This window comes from Cicer arietinum, chromosome 6 (genome assembly GCF_000331145.2).
Source record: "Cicer arietinum cultivar CDC Frontier isolate Library 1 chromosome 6, Cicar.CDCFrontier_v2.0, whole genome shotgun sequence".
Classification (NCBI taxonomy): domain Eukaryota; kingdom Viridiplantae; phylum Streptophyta; class Magnoliopsida; order Fabales; family Fabaceae; genus Cicer; species Cicer arietinum.
In genome coordinates this window covers 44,450,144-44,467,387 of record NC_021165.2, presented here as the reverse complement: position 1 = coordinate 44,467,387, position 17,244 = coordinate 44,450,144, and the positions used below count along the sequence as shown (strand labels likewise).

General features: G+C 32.7%; 1 protein-coding gene across 1 annotated transcript in view; it reads right to left on the bottom strand.

The window, feature by feature from the left end:
* LOC101489614 (dynamin-2B-like) overlaps positions 1–12,781 on the bottom strand; it is a 29,414-nt gene extending 16,633 nt beyond the window's left edge. The window contains exons 1-12 of the mRNA XM_004516086.4: positions 12,270–12,781; positions 12,116–12,166; positions 11,920–12,040; positions 11,716–11,808; positions 11,230–11,291; positions 11,000–11,117; positions 10,511–10,853; positions 9,757–9,904; positions 5,044–5,145; positions 4,826–4,945; positions 3,446–3,529; positions 3,159–3,286 (exon numbers count right to left, since the gene is read on the bottom strand). Of these exons, the coding sequence (XP_004516143.1) occupies positions 3,159–3,286; positions 3,446–3,529; positions 4,826–4,945; positions 5,044–5,145; positions 9,757–9,904; positions 10,511–10,853; positions 11,000–11,117; positions 11,230–11,291; positions 11,716–11,808; positions 11,920–12,040; positions 12,116–12,166; positions 12,270–12,419 (1,520 nt within the window). The 5' untranslated portion in view covers positions 12,420–12,781. The remainder of the gene's footprint in view (positions 1–3,158; positions 3,287–3,445; positions 3,530–4,825; positions 4,946–5,043; positions 5,146–9,756; positions 9,905–10,510; positions 10,854–10,999; positions 11,118–11,229; positions 11,292–11,715; positions 11,809–11,919; positions 12,041–12,115; positions 12,167–12,269) is intronic.
* Between the last annotated feature and the right edge of the window lie 4,463 nt (positions 12,782–17,244).

Genomic DNA, 17,244 nt, shown 5'->3' with positions numbered 1-17,244 from the left:
GCTGATGCTCTTTCGAGAAAGAGTATGTATTCAACTATTTCAGTTTTGTCCAATGAAGAAACTGAAGATTGGATATTGGATGTTCAACAGGATTCCAAATGGAAAGAGGTGATGCAAGATTTAGTGGTTGATCCTAATTCACATGTTGGTTTCGAATTGAAGGGAGGATTACTATTGTTTAAAGGAAAATTGGTCATTTCCAAAACATCTAATAGAATCCCTATAATTTTAGCAGAATGCCATAATACTCCAATGGGGGGACATTCAGGTTTTTTCAGAACTTACAAGAGAATTGCCAGTTTTCTGTTTTGGGAGGGCATGAAAAAAGATATCAAGCAGTATGTAGAAGCATGTGATATATGCCAGAGGAATAAATACTCCACATTAGCTCCAGGGGGTTTATTACAGCCATTACCAATTCCCACTCAGATTTGGATGGACATTTCTATGGATTTCATTGGAGGTCTTCCTCGGATCAAAGGAAAGGATACTGTTTTAGTAGTGGTTGACAGGCTTTCTAAGTACTCTCATTTTATTGCTTTGGGCCATCCTTTCTCAGCTAAAGAAGTGGCTGCTGTCTTCATCACAGAAGTTGTTAAACTTCATGGCTTCCCATCAACAATTGTCACTGATAGGGATCCTATATTCTTAAGCCAATTTTGGAAAGAATTGTTTAGATTGGCTGGAACTCAATTAAAAATGAGCACCTCTTATCACCCTCAGACTGAAGTTGTTAATAGGTGTTTGGAGACTTACTTGAGATGTTTTGTGGGACCTAGACCTCGGAAATGGTTAGACTGGCTTGCTTGGGCAGAATTTTGGTATAATACTACTTTCCAAAGTTCAGCAGGAATGACTCCGTTTAGAGCTGTGTATGGGAGAGATCCTCCATTGTTGATAAAAGGGTGTGCGATTCCATCCAAAGTTGAAGATGTCAATCAACTGGTCCAAGCCAGAGATGACATTTTGAAGGAACTCCAGCAGAATTTACTTCATGCCCAGGATCAGATGCGAGTTCAAGCTAATAAGCACAGGAGATTGGTGGAATTTTCAGAAGGGGATTGGGTCTATTTGAAATTACAGCCTTACAAAATCAAATCCTTAGCCTCAAGACCCTATGCTAAACTGGCTGCAAGGTTCTATGGTCCTTATCAGGTGCTATCTAAAGTCGGTCCAGTAGCCTATAAACTCCTACTACCTTCTCATTCTAAAATTCACCCAGTTTTCCATGTCTCTCTTTTGAAAAAAGCCTTACAGCCCCATCAGCAGCCCCAACCTCTCCCTCCTATGTTGAATGAAGAGTATGAACTCCAAGTAGAACCAGCTGATATAGTAAACTGGCGTGAAGATTAGCAAGGATTAGTGGAAGTTTTGGTCCTTTGGAAGAATTTACCTACTTATGAAAGTACTTGGGAGAGTGCAGCTAAATTGCAAGAACTATTTCCAACTTTTCCCCTTGAGGACAAGGTCATTCTTTTAGGGGGGGGTATTGATACGAATAAAAATAAGTTTGGGAATGTATATGTGAGAAGGAATAAATAGTTAGTTAGTTAGTTTTCTTTTGAGCTTAGCTGTCATTCTGTTAGAAATTGGAGCCAAAACAGATTACTATAAATAGCAATATGTTAGGAGCAGTTAGGGTGGTTAGGAAGAAGTAGAATTGGTTGGACTGATTCATAGGGAATCAGGAATTTTCTTCTCTAAGCTTGTAACATGTTCTTCATTGCGAAATAATACATTCAATTCAGAAACACCTTGATTCTTAATAGCATTCTTCTAGTCTATCCCTAATTCCTCTTCTCTGAGTTACCAGTTGTAACACACGCCCAGATGTCCAGTCCTGGGCATGAGGGCGGTGTTTTAAGAGTTTCACATCGGATGAGATAAGGCATGACGAAGTGTTTATAAGTAGTGGGTAGTCTTCCCCCAACAAGCCGATTTTGTAGGGGTTGTAGGCTCAACCCAAATCCTAAGAAGACCATCATCGATGTTTTGTCACATTTGTCACGAGAATCTGACCACTCTTCCTTGAGGGCAAAGTGATTTTCAATGCAGTATTGATAGAGACCACTTCATGGAAAACAATGAGAACAAAATAGGACACTTAGGACCCATACTCTGGAAGATGTTGCTGTGCTGAGTCAGCCGGGTGAGAAGCCTGGAGTGTGATGCGTATATTTGAGAAAGAAGAAAAAGTGGCAGAGAATGAGCTAGTTAGAGTGTAGTGAAGCATGAGGTGGTATACCGTTAGCATTCTGTTATACAGGAAATATTCATGTGAGAGAGTAGTTATAGGTTGGGGAGAGAACGGGGTGAACTTATTCTAGACTGTGTGACGGAGGACTATTGAACTTATTCCCGGGACCCTTGCAGTGGTTTCTTTTGATTAACGGATTATTGTTTTCTGCTATTTAAGTTGCCATTTTAGGCTATCCATTATTGCTTTCATTCATGAATGGAACCCTACCTTAACAGAAACAAAGGGAATATTCATGTTATAAAGTCTGGAGCATAACTGAATGTTGAGCTGCCAAGGAACAGTAGGAAGTGGCAATTCAGTTGGGGAAATAAATGTGAATATAAGATGGAAAGAAATGCAAGGTAGGCATGAAATAATAGCTGGTTTGTTAATATTGAAGAGAAAAAAAAAAATTGATTTTTAAGGTTGTGTAGAAGTAATTTATTTTTTTCAGACTTTTTCGAAGAGCAAAAGTTGATTTTGTTTAATTATTGCAATTTATTTTAAATAAAAGAATTAATTACAGCCTTTTTCATAAGCTAATCAAAGTAGCTTCTCCAAATAATCAGAAATCTGATTTTATTCAGATTCTAAAGTTTTCAAAAAAAATGTTTTTTTTTCGTAAATTCTAAAAAAGTGATTTAATTTAATGCATCTAAAAGTGATTTTTAATGATATAAAAAACGAAACAAACTGCACTAAGCAGAAAAAGGAATGGGTTTAGGCGGAGGATGTGTGCATCTTCAAAGCTTTATATATTATCTCTGATTTTCTGTTTTTTGTTTTGCTTATGTAATGTGGCTATTCGTTTGTCAGAAAAAATCAGCTTATATCAATGAAACAGATAAGTAGAGAACAAATCATTCACCAAACAGGAGAGAATCTAGATCCATTCAAAAATCATACAAATCTAAATTACCTCCTTTGTACCAAGCGAATGAAGTGTTGGGGTGGCACAAAAGCACGTTCCATATCAACTAGTGCAACCACCATTTTCTTTGATTCATTCTTAAACCCTTCTAGTGCAGCAGTTGCAAGGGCCACAACCTTGAAAGAATGAGAACAAGTTTAATAGAAAGAAAGAAAGTCCACATTTCAGTTAAGAAGAAAATAACTGAAGAAACACAAGCAATTAAAATGTATACCAACATAGCACACTGATAAAGGTAGCATGAGAAACTGGAAATCAACGACTAAGAACAATACCTCTCTCTTGAAAGGTGGGTATCTTCCTAAACCAGGTGTAGCATTGGCAGCAGCCGATACAATATCCATCAGGACACGATGTACCTAGAACATAAGGCAATCAGAATCTACATCGGTAATAAGAAAAGAAGATGGGACAAACCAGAAAAATTGCATAAAATGATCAATTCCCGACATTTACTACATGATTTACAGTGTAGGACTTCTGATATCTGGATAAAAAGATTTTTCTCTGACTAAAAATTTAGAACTTCAAGACCATCTCGTTCTACTTTATGTCCAAGTTGGCATGCAAAAAGTCCTTTAAAGTATTAACTAGCAGAAAATAGAAATAAGTCTAGAGTTCGATAGATGGACAAAACTTCTACCCCAAACCCCCTTTTCTCCCAATTAATGCTTGCCATTCACTACTATCCTTCCCTCTTGTATTCTCATGCCTGCCCAACCAAATTCCAACTTCCCACTATTTGTTATATCAGCATTCAGTCATGCTTAGAAATACGTTTAGAGTTCGGCAGGTGGACAATACGTATAGCCCAAACCCCCTTTTTTTTCTCCCAATTAATGCTTGTCATTCACAACTATCCTTCCCTCTTGTATTCTCGTGTCTCCCCAACCAGATTCCAACCTCCCACTAATCCTTGACATATCAGCATTCAGTCATGATTCAGATTTAACAAAATGATCATTCCCTTTATTTCTTATTTTGTCTTCCTCACCTGTGTGTATATCCTTTTAGTAATAAGAGCTTATTAATTTATTTACAATTACGATCAATGAAAAAAACGTAAAAGATAAAGCCAATTCTGCGAGACAACCAACTTCTCTACTCTCTGCCCCAAACCACCCAAAGCAATTGTCAATTCTTACACAGCTCTCCAAGTCTGTTGTGCCACCTTTTAAACTCCCTCTGATTCCTGAATCAATTCCCGCCCACTCCCACTTATGCCATGTGTCCCATTCTGTTAAATTGCATCCATTTTGAGTAAATAATTTCAATCTTTCCCATCCTATCCTATCCTCCTAACATATGTGAGTCTAACATTTACACAATTCTGACAATAGGTAGAAATGAATACAACCAAATGGAAAAATTGGAAGTCAGGACAACGTACATGGAGACTAGATTCAAATGTTATACTTAATTGACAAACCAAATGAAAAAATGAAAAGAAGACTGCAAGGCATCACCAGGAAGAAGCTTAAAACCATTTAGAAACCTGAGCAAAGAAAGCTAAATACAATTGAATAATTCAAACTCATTCTACATACAGAATAAAAATACCTCATCAACACAAAGACGTCATATTTAGAAACCTGAGCAAAGAAAGCTAAATACAATTGAATAATTCAAATTCATTCTACATACAGAATAAATACCTCATCAACACAAAGACGTGATGGCTCTTTCGCTAGCTCTAGAACACCTTTGATTAGTGATCTTAATCCCTTTTCAGGGGAAATGAGATATGGCTGATAACCATCAGCTTCTAACACAATCTATTAATAAACAAAACAGTCAGCGAGAGTAACAAGACACCAAAAAACTAACAAGCCAATATACAATGCTATCAGCAAATTAGTAGCTCAAGACTTACCCTCTTTACATTGTTGATATCAAAATGCCTATCTAACGGTAATTGCTTCATTCTATCAGGAAATCTCCCCTCAAAGCAGGAAACAATTTTCCAACCAGCTCCCTGCCAGATAAAATTACAGTAATTCAGGAGAGGGAAAAAAGGCTCAAGCAACAAACACAAAATTAATTAACCATTAACCCTATGTGAAAAGCAATTTGTCACTAAATGTGGAAATTTCAAAATAAGACTTGTCAATTATTCAGAAATAAGACTTTTCCTCATTAATTTCTCCTTTGTTCAGCTGGGAGCTATATTTTGGATTATCTTGTTTAGCAATTGATAAATAAATGATAAAATAAAAGGTTTGTTGGATCATCTTCTTTTTTCAGTATTTGTTAAGAGTGCTGTGTTTGTACTAGTTCATTGGAACATTTTCTCCATGTTCTCTTCCAAGGAATATGGTAGTCAAAATCAATTAGATGGTACTATTTTACGGTCTTTGGAGCCCTGGGTCATACCGATCACATCTGACACACAATCTGGTAGGGTCAGGTGGAACAGCAATGCTTACACATAGGAACGGTAAGATCTAATGAATTTTGCAATGTAGTTAAGATCGCAAGTTAGATAATGAACTCACAATTTTACGATCTTGCTACCCTTGAGCGAGTCAGATAGCATGTAAACCGTAGTGGGATCGCAGAGTAAGACCGCAAAATTCATGCGACCTTGAGTGATCTTGAAGAAGCTGATTTCAGGATCGGATTTCATCATCCAGGTCCCCTAACCCACATTTTTGTTACTAATATTAGAAAGTATTTGCATCGACGATATGTGGACCCTTGACCCTTTCTCTCAAGTCTCGCTCTTGAGTGACACTCAATGTTCAGAAGTTCTATCTCTCTCGGCCCTCTGTTCGTATCTGCTCATCAATTGGCAGTCCGCATCTCCATGATGTCTTTGTTCAACATGAATGAAAAAAAATGGCTATAATGCAAGGTTATAGTGGGGTAGGGGATGGAAATAGTGGGGGCGACGGCACCTTAAGTTCAAGTATCATGTATGTGACTAATTATGACTGGTTTTGAATGTTAATGTTATGGAACTTATCCTTATGAAATTTCATTTTTAAGTTTGCTTTAATGTTGTCATTTTTAGTTTTTTCATTTTCTATATGCATGCGCACACACAAATACATTTTTATATAATTTTCCATTCTGGTAGGATCATATAATCCTCTGTTTTCCGATCTTGCAACCTCTCCCAATCCTAGGTAAGATATCGATCTCAAAAAGTTAAGAACTTCAGGAAGATCAGTACAATCATAGTGCTTGATCGGCTATCAGTCGATGGTCATTTTTGTGTCCTTGTAGCTCTCTATGTTGTTAATCCCAGATAGCATAGGCACGTAACACCGAACCCAAAAAACACTTTAGTAGGGTTGCAGATAGCAGGATAGGCACTATTGTGAAGACTAAAAATCAATATGCATATAAAACATTAATATATAATTTGTACAATGGAAGAAGTATTGTAAATAATTTCTACAATACATGTATATAATTTATAAATATATATAAATAAGTAAATAAAAATATTTATTGTAAGTAATTTATACAATAAAGGTATATAATTTATACTGTATATTAATATAAATGATTTTCTTTTCTGTTCAGTTTTGATTTTTTTTATTTATTAGTCATGTTAGCGTAGTTTTTAAATATTTTTTAATTTCAGATTAATTTGAAGGTCCATTTATAATTTGTTTATGTAGGGCAAGTGTACAACCCTCCTCTAGTCCATTGCGTGGCCCATTATTGGGTTTTAGACTTACTAACCGAAACATTACATTAGGATATTTGCCCATTGTAGTTTATTTGAGCCCATTATATGAAACAAACCCTAAAACTAAACCTTCATCTTCTCCACTGCAGCCCTACTGTGTCTGTTGCGCCCTTGCATCTCGTCAGCCTCATCCTTCATTTCTTCTTATTTTGTTTTCTTTCTTCTTCATTTCTTCTTGGTATGTGAGGGTACAACACATCGTGGCTGGAAACTGCAGATCGTGGCCAAAAAGTATTTTTACTCATGAAACGAAGCCGCAAAAGGGCTATTTAGCCGCGATAATTCGGCGATTTACGATCACGAACACTGCAACAGTTGAAAGTGGATAGTGAACAAAAAGCACCACACCTGATGTCAATTCCACTCCATGATTCTGCTACTGCGCGCGATTGCGGCACTATTAACAACATAGGTTGCTATATGGAAACCCTAACGTGTGCATCTCTCCATGTTGTCTTCCCTCTCATTTCTCGCGGTTTTAAGCCCGCCTCTCCTCCAAGCATAACTTCTCTTTTAGTCGCATCTCTGCGGCAAGTCACTCCCTCTTCTACTCTGCGCATCTCGGCCTATTTTTCCAAACAGTATTTGACTTGGAGTTGTTAAGATGTACTTGTTAATACTTGAGCTTAAGCTGTTAATTTCTAACTTGAGTTGTATATGACCTTAAGGATTCTGACTTAAAAAGACAATTTTTGGTGTATTGGATTAGGATTATAAAAGACAATTTTGGCATAAAAAAATCTTGTGGATTTTAAAAGACTTTGCAAGATTTTAAAAGACTATCAAGATTAGTAATATGGATTTCAAATGACTTATATCATAAGAATTTATGGAATTTGAAAAGACTTTATGGATTTATAAGATTTAAAGGACTCAAGCAATTTTAAGCAACCATTGAAGAGAAATGACTACAACACACTCTCAAACACAATATTCTCAATACATGCTTTTTTATAAAATTCAAATTATTTCCCAAAAATTTACTTCCTCAAATTTAAAAGCATGTTCTCCATCATTATTTTATCAGCATAATCCTCAATGATGTATGAAGAGATTAACAATTTATTTTCATTTCAATGACTGTTACCTTTATATGCAATATTTTCATTGTTATCATCTCGATTGCATTTTTAAGAATTTACAAAGTAGATTAAAGATTCATTTTTATTTTAAGAGTTATTATCATGATATGTAATATATCGAAGATTAATTATATATCTCTAAGTGAAAATAGAAATTGACGTCATTTTTAAGTAAAAAAAAAAATGTTTTGCTTTTTTAATGTTGTATGTGATGATTCTTCAATAAAAAAAAGTATACTCGACAACTGACAAGGGAAAAATATGACTAAATATTTCTATAAAAATAAGAAGAAATGTAAAACAACAATCTCATTTGTGTGGTGGTCCTAGAGGAGGAGAGTGTTGGTGACATGAGAGAGATATAAATGCATAAAAGACATTACAAAATGGTAGACAATAACAAAAAAGATTGAGGGATATATGTAAACATAAAAAAATTAAATAGATGTAAGCAAGGAGGAAGGAGGTAACAAAGAGGAAAAAAAACATAAAAAGAAATAAAAAAAATGAGAATCTCAATAAATCTCATGTTTTGAAGAAAGACCTTTTAATGCTAAAATATCACTAAAAAGTCCCACAAAGTCCATTGAAATCCAATTTATTAAACAATCCATCAAAATTAGAATATTTTTGAATACCACATGACTTTTTTTTAAGTTGTAAAAAATATCAATTGAATACCATTACTCTTTAAAAAATCTTGAAAATCTGAATCGAATACTTCAGGAATTATTTCCAATCTAATAAAATCTTAATTGAATACCGAAAGATATTTTTATAAACAAAAAGTATTTTAAATTCTCTAGAAATACCGAAAGATTCAATGTTTGTAGTGATTGAAAGAATTTTTGGCCTTTTTATGCTATTTTATAGCATAGATATCAATTGTATAGGATCTTATTATCCGTGTTACAATCTCATGATTTACGATCTTCACTTCCTTACTTGGTTCCAAGTAAAATCTTTGTTTTGACTACCTTGCAAGCAAATGGTTAAAAGAAATAAAACATAACCTTGTGTCAATGCATGGTTTACAGAATTTTATGGTTAGTATGGTTGGAAAAGAATGCTTGTATCTTCAATGATGTATCACCTCTAAATCTGCTTTAGGACAGAAATGGGTTTATGGCTTCTCCCTGGTGTTTCTCACATTACTTATTTAATGAGAACAATTTTTTAAGATAAACAAAGAGATTGGAAAGCTCTTCAGAGTTGCACAGGACTTCTGTTTCTAAGCTTTTGCTTTGGTTTACTTTATCAAATATGATGACTCTCATCTTTTTGTATGCTTTATCTTTTCTATTATGAAACATTTTGTCTTAGAAGAGATGATAAATACCACAATAGTTAACTCACACAACTGCGAGTCCCAGGTTCGAAGGTTTCGAACCCGGGACAAGACGTCCAACTAACAATATCGGCATTTGCCAGTTGACCTAGGACTATTATAAAACATTTTTATCAACAAATGTCATAAATTCATAATAAAAATATGGCAACTGATAATTGTTGCATACTGACGAGTTATACTTTTTTAACCAAAGCACTAGAACAAGACTTCTGAATATCCTACATGTAAATTTATCAAATTCAAATAAGCTCCTTCTCATTTCCAAAGCCTCTAATGCTTCAACTTCTTAAAGTTAAATTGGATAACTTTTTTTTAATGAATATCGATCCTTCAACTACAAATGCTAGGATATATTAAAAAAAATGAAGATATTAATGGGATCATGCTAAGGAAACTCAACAATAAATGTTAACAAAATTAATTCAACTAAAATACAAGATTGAGACAGCATACCTCGCCAGTGGTAATGTGCTGTAGAAATTTATCTTCAAACTCACGGCAAAGTTCCAAGGCTATAGCACGAGTACCCTCTGCAGTGGTGACCATTGACTCACCAAGCCTAGCCAGTTCATCCGTAACTACCTGAGACTTCCCTTGTAACCTGAACAATATATTAGTTAAGATTAATATTTTCCATTTTCTATCAAACAATCAATAAAGTGTTGTAACTTGAACAAAATTCAGTTATTAAGATTAGTAAAATCCACTTTCTATCAAACAATCACTAAAGTGTGGTATGTGAGTTAATATTACTACTTCTTTTTTACATTTTCTATACTTGCTTGTTTCCGTATGGACTTGTAAGTTACAACAGATATGATTAAGTCATTTAAAACAATAACAAAAATATCTGAGGAAAAATAAAAGCAATACGAACAGCAGGTCAGATAATCAAATGAAGGATGTATAAAAAAGTGCACATTGACTAAGAGGCTGCTGTAACAAGAATGAAACACAAATCGTTTGTCCTTTTTTAAAGCAACCCGTTCTTTAACAGTAAATAATAGCTTATATCACAAAGACACAAACCATTTGGTCTTCAGCCAAAATGTTACAGATAACAACATAAGGACTTAACATAAAATAAAAGTCAAGAAAAAGAACTGTTAACTTATTGCCCAGTTCTTGGTACCCACTTCAAACAATAACTAGGTAAAAACAATTATAGTCGAAATCAATATGCTGTATTGCGCAACACGAAAATTACCCAGAAAGAAGGTTAGGCACCCGCAGCTTCATGCGATTCTGAATCTGCTGTGCCAGAGTATCCACCAAAGCTATCCTTCCAAGCTTACTTTGAGGGGCTCCTGTCAATATTGACTTCAGGCTTTCACTTTCTGCTCTCCATGCAGTTTCTAAAGAATTTTCAGAACCAGCAGATCCAGACTGCGCCGTAGCAATTGCAACTGATTGACCGATTAATGCAACCCAAGGAATATCTGATGCTCTTGCAGGACCCTGATTCAGTAGAAGTGCTTGAACTGCAGCTATTGCCTTTTGGTCTGTTGCAGCTTGATCTATTTTACTAATAACGCCAACAGTTCTGGTACCTATGAAAATTGTTTTTGCCTTAACAGTTAACTAATTAACTACAATGACAAAACTAAGGGAGAAAGGAAGCGAGCAAGTCCACAGGAGAAAATTTTCAAATATCTTCATACAAGCTTAAATAAAAACGAAAACATGAATAGTCTACCTTCTCCATCATATTCCTTTGCCATTCTTAGGGCACGAGAGGAAGCAATTTCGGGTGCTTGAGTGGCAGGTACAATAACTACCAAAATGGCATCATTATGCTCCGCATATTCACTAACCTATGCAAAGGCCGAAAAAAATATTATCAGAATTCCAAAACCATTCAATGACGATAGCATCAAAGAAAACTGGAAATAAAAAAAGGATAAGTAAATGAAGACCAGCACTTACTATTGATTCATCCATGATGCGCTGATCCAACCCAGGTAAATCAACCAACTTGAGAGGGGGTGCTGGGAGGATAAGATGTGAGATATAATGTTAGAAGGGAAAAAAATTGTACCACACACATAACTAGAATTGTCTAATAAATAAATGATTCAAAATTTATATAGAAAATTTATTTCAATATTACAGGGTTCAAAATACAGGCAACTTTCAGAAATGAGCTGCCCTCATAATATACAAGTTACACAGAGAACCAAGAAAATGGTTTTCTGGGAGCTACTGAAATTTCAAGAGTGACTATTTTTACAAGCACACTCCAATTTCATCAGAAGACCACTATATTGTCCAGAAACACAACAATATTGAACAGGAAACAGAGGTAATCCGGAAATTTATTACCTTTTCAAAGCTGTATAGTTCTATTCTGTTTAATGGTCTAAATCAAACACATTAAGACAACAAATCAATTATCACTATTCATATACAGACCTGTACTCGTGCGTAGCTTCAAATATATTTGATCTCGAGCCTTCGCTGAGGAAGCCTTACTCAACCTGTCCTGCAAGGAATGTCTTAAAGCACCTATAAAAATCAAAACAAAATAAGAATATGATTTCGTTGTTAATCGGTATCACAAGATTGCACAGATCAGCCAGCCACTTTGATCTGTGTGATTTGAGGAAGGTAACTAACTTGCTGAAACTTGCTGAGATTTATTGTCAATCTGCAATATAATGGATTTGCTGCTCAAAGAAGTATCTCGTTGTAGATCAATGCAAATTGGAGCTCTAGTAGCTCCATTCTCACCAGTAGGCTGAAGAAAACAAATTTGAACTGTCATTTTCACTTTCACTTCATCTTTAGAAATTGAAATTGAAACCTAACTTACCAAAACTGGATGTCCAATTAAACTGTTTAAAACCGCTGATTTACCAGCACCCTACAAAATGGAAATTGAAAATCAAATTGAAATCGAAATATAATAACAGATAAACTATGAAGATGACGATGAAAAATGAGAAAATCCAATGGTGGAGACTTACGACGTTGCCGAGAGCAACGACGTTAAGGAAAGTTGAAGGTCTTCTGGGATTGGAAGAAGCGTTGGTTTCGTCGATATCCTCGTCGGCAAGTAGCGCCGCCGCTTGACGCATGGAATCAGCGAGCTCTGACAACTCCTCGATCGCCGCCATCGATTATCAGAATCAACGAATCAAAAACCGAAAGGAGAGAGAAAGTATTAGTAGTTGGAAACGTGTGCCTGAAAGATAGGGATCGATCGAAACCGAACCCTAAACCAGACCCTAAGCTACGATCTGAAACCAGATCTCTCAGTCTCTCTCTCTAAAAGCTATAGAAATGGTGGACTTGAGTGTTCTTCTTTCTAATTTGAATATTGATTGATTCAGAAAATTCTAAAAAGTAACCTCTCTCTCTCTTCTTCTGCTTCTTCTTCTCTCTCTCTCTCTTCTTCTGCTTCTTCTTTTCTCTCTCTCTCTCTGCTTTCAGCGTTTTTGAAATGTTGGTCTCAGTTCAGTGTTGTGTCTTGTCATTTTTTATTTTGAATCTACTTTTGTGTCTTCAATTTTAGTTTATTTTAATTTTTTCTAGTTTCTAGAATTAAAACTAATTTTCTTTCCAAAAAAGAATTAAAATTAATTTCACCGTTTTATGTTTAGCCATACTAGACGATGACAACAATGATGTCAAGTTACTACGCGTCTTGATTTTCAAATTGCAAAATAGCCTAATCTACTGTTTCTATTAAAAAAACTCATTTCTTAATTAATAATGAGGATATATTTTTAGTCCATATCGAATTTTATCTTTTCAATTTTGATCATTTAAATTTTATTCTGCAAATAATTTTAATTTTTGTTATTAATTATATGTTAAAATTTTTAAATAAATTTTTTACAAAATATTTAGAACATTATAAAAATTCAACTAAAAAATTTAAATTTTTTTAACTTATGATATATTAAATATAAAAATTTTAAATTAAAACTAATGAAACTATGGATACAACAATCAAATTTTAAGTTCACTTTTTATGGATAAATTTAAAAATATATGATGAATGTAACTTCTCGTTTTTTCGAGACATTAATTAACAAAATTTTAAACGTAAATAGACATATATGTATTTTTTATATAAGATTATCTTAAATACACATTTACTTTAAAATCAATTAATAACTTATTCAATTGTGTTTTCAAAAATAATGAACCAGAGTATTCGCAATTACAAAAAGTAAACTTAATTCATAAAACAAAAGAAATTCTTAAAGTAAAAAATTTTGGTGTTTTCCTACCCAAAATTAAATTCTAGTAAGTGATAACTTTGGACACTTTGTAAAACTTTTCTAACAAATCTAACACCACTACAAAAGTATCTCGGAGCATCCAACTGCATGTTATTATATTTTCTCTCATTGCTCCTACTAGGTTGTCTCGTGACATTATTCACTCGAGTAACACTATATGTGACGTCAAATGTAAAGATTATCTTCAAATAACATACACAGAGCAAATAAACATGCATATATATATTTATTGTAGCAAAAATATAAATAAATCATAAACTTCATTTAACAATTAAAATCACAAAGCACCAAATATACAAATAAACAAAAATGTACAAATCATATTTGTTAGACTATATGGCAATCCATTATTCTAGAATATCACCACTCCGTAGAGCAAAAAGTCTCATCATTATACAATGTTCCACCGTTGAACGAATGTTCTTCAGAGTTTCATATTTAATACTCCATCGCTGAGTCTTTTTATGAATAACATTGCTCTTTCAAGAAACTGTCGTCACATACTCGCGATTAAGTTCAGACCATCAATGCATGCATGAATGTCATTACCTTAGTTAGTAACAAAATAAATGACTCAACCAGAGCGTCCCAAACTATTCAACTTTGTCATAATTCAAACTAGTTTAGACAAAAAGTCATCACATTGAGTAACCACTTGTTACCAATCAAAATACAAAAATTGTTTAATCTATGAATATCACTCGTAAACACACAATTCATATGACACACAAACTGAACCAATACATAACATCACAGTACATTTATATCACATATAATTCAAGTAGGAAGACGAATGGAGTGATATCATTACTGTTATGAGTATCGTTATTAAGATTCATACGCAATGTTTTTTTCTCTAAATACGTTACACCTTCACAAATTAATTTACTACTCACTTAGTGCGAAAACTCATTTATCCATAATTCCTATTCAAGGTTTGATGTTGGTTTAAGCTTCACCTTGCATAAGAATTTTCTTCAATTAAATAATTACAACTTTATTATATCAAAACTTAAGACACACCATTTCATTATACTTTTAAAATATATCAATTTTCTCAAATTAGAAAGCGCATAAACTGTTAACCATAGAAAGAGATTTCTAGTTCATATTTGGCACAAGTACCTCACAGTAAATCAAATAAAATAAGGGGGAAATGTCATTTTACAATTTTTTTTGGACCAAAATTCTAATATAACAAGTTTCCAGGATTCCTAAGACTTATTTAGTTCACTTCCAAAAATTTAACAATAAAATTTAACGACACTTTAGCACAAAATCCATTTTAATTATTACAAAACAAATCAACAATTATATCATAAAATTATTTTTATCTTATAAATCAATACAACACTCACACAATTATCTCATAAAAATCATAACTTTAAACTTTTAAAAGAAATAACTATAATAACAACTTTCAACATATTTATTATTTATGAAAAAATTATTATTTTTAACATCAATAAATTTTCAAAAAAAAATTCTTCAACAATCAAACTATCACAACATAAAATTATAACCAAATAAAAATTGAGTTTCTAGCCAATAACGATTTCTATTAATTAAAATTCGAGTTAATCTTTATAATGATTTCTACAATATGAAAGTTGATTTATGATATAGATAAATATTTTCTCTAATCAAAATAGGTTTATATATAAATATCATAAAAAAATCAAGAAAACTCCTAAGAAAATAAATTGCATGTCACGATATGCACATAGAACGAAAATACCATGAAACTACTACTTAGAATCGATTAATCATTAAAATATGAAACTTGAATCGATTAAGGCCATGAATCAAAACTTTTCTAATAATATAATTTTCATTGGGATCACTTTATGTTATAAAACTCCAATTAAATTTTAGAAAATAAAAGGGAATTTATTTTTAAGCATATCCAATATCCCAAATAAACAAGCAAAACAGTATCTTCAACAACAACACAACAAGCTACACAATTTTATTTGAAGAAAATAAAATGTTCCTCTTTTATTTTCTTTCTTTAGAGTCCTAAAACATACACAAATATTATTAAAGAAGCCAAGTCTTCAAAAATGTCATAATTCTAAGAGGAAATAAAGTGATCATTTTAACAATAACAATGTTACATAATTTTGTTTTTAAAACTAAAAAGGATTTCTCACACGATAATAATAATAATATCAAACACCATTTTTAAAATTTTCAATCATAATAAAATCATTTACTAAAAATCAATTTTTGATTAGTAATAATTTTACCATAAAAAATCAATACTTTAATTTACAAATGTAAATTTTGCATCAAAAAGTAATCATTTCAAAATCAAAAGTTTTATCAAATTGAGTAAGAGAGAAAGTAAAAATATTAATACAATATATTAATAAGTAAAATTCAAAAGTAGAGATAACATACTTCAATTTGAACGAAATCGGATCGAGTTTGTTGCACAACCATCGACTTGTTGTATGTTTCATTTTGTGCGTTGTTCCACTAGACTACTCTATTTATTTCCTTTTATTTTTTTTGTTAACCTAACCTAATAACCTAAACTAATAACCAACTAGAGATTTATATGTCTTTTCTCACTAACTAACATTTCGACGTTTGACTAGTCCAAAATATTTTTATTGTTCTTGTTTTTGTTTTCTAAAAACAGTTAAATCATGTCACTATTATAAGTATTCTTTCAAATACTTCATAAGGAAATATTCTTTTAAAAAAATGATTTTACACACAATTTAGCAAAATATTCAGTCAAATTAAATAAATCATGTCATACACATATATACTTTTCAAAAATAAAAATTGAATAAAGAATAAAATAATAACAAGCACAATATAAATTATTGAGAAAAAATAAAAATATATTTTACACACTACTAATAATAGAGAAAAATACAGATCTTACATTCTACCCACCTAAAATAGTTTTGTCCTCGAAATTGACACTAAAGAAGTTTCTAGATATGGTCCACTTATCTTATCTGTCAAGAAGAAAATCTTATCTATCATGTTGCAATTATTTCAAAATTCATCATGCCCAACTTCCTCAACATTATTCTACAAATTTACAACTCTAAAGTCACCTTCATTAAATCATATATTACTCTAACCTACCAAGCAAGCTTTCAAGTTCTCTAAGGACCGAAACCAACACCTCACAATATTTCATCTGTAATCATAGTCTCAACATATGTCAGAGAGTCAAACATTTGTGAAAACTTCCCACCAATATACCCAACGTACCACCGTTATCAAACCACTATCAAATGTTCTTATTTTTTATGTTCAATCTTTTGGATCCAATACTTTGACTAAATTCAACTTGAATTATTCCCACGTGGATTTTGATTCATCGTTACTCTTATGACTAAAAATCTAATTCATATGATTTACTACTTAAGTTTTTACTTTCTTATGGTTTAGTATCACTTACTTACAAGCTCAAATAATCTCTTTAATAAAAAAAAATTTATTCTTAACACACCATTGTAAGAGGATTGTCTCTGATATACTTTTAAACTTCAATATCTTTAATTCATTGCAACATTAGTCAACAACACCATGATTGCTATTCACCCCATAATAATCAATAATTAATCATTGCCCTTGGTATCAACTACATTGAGATATTTGGTCAATCCTTCGATTGATCGTTACAAATCATTCTCATTCATTCAATGTACAATATTGTCAAACA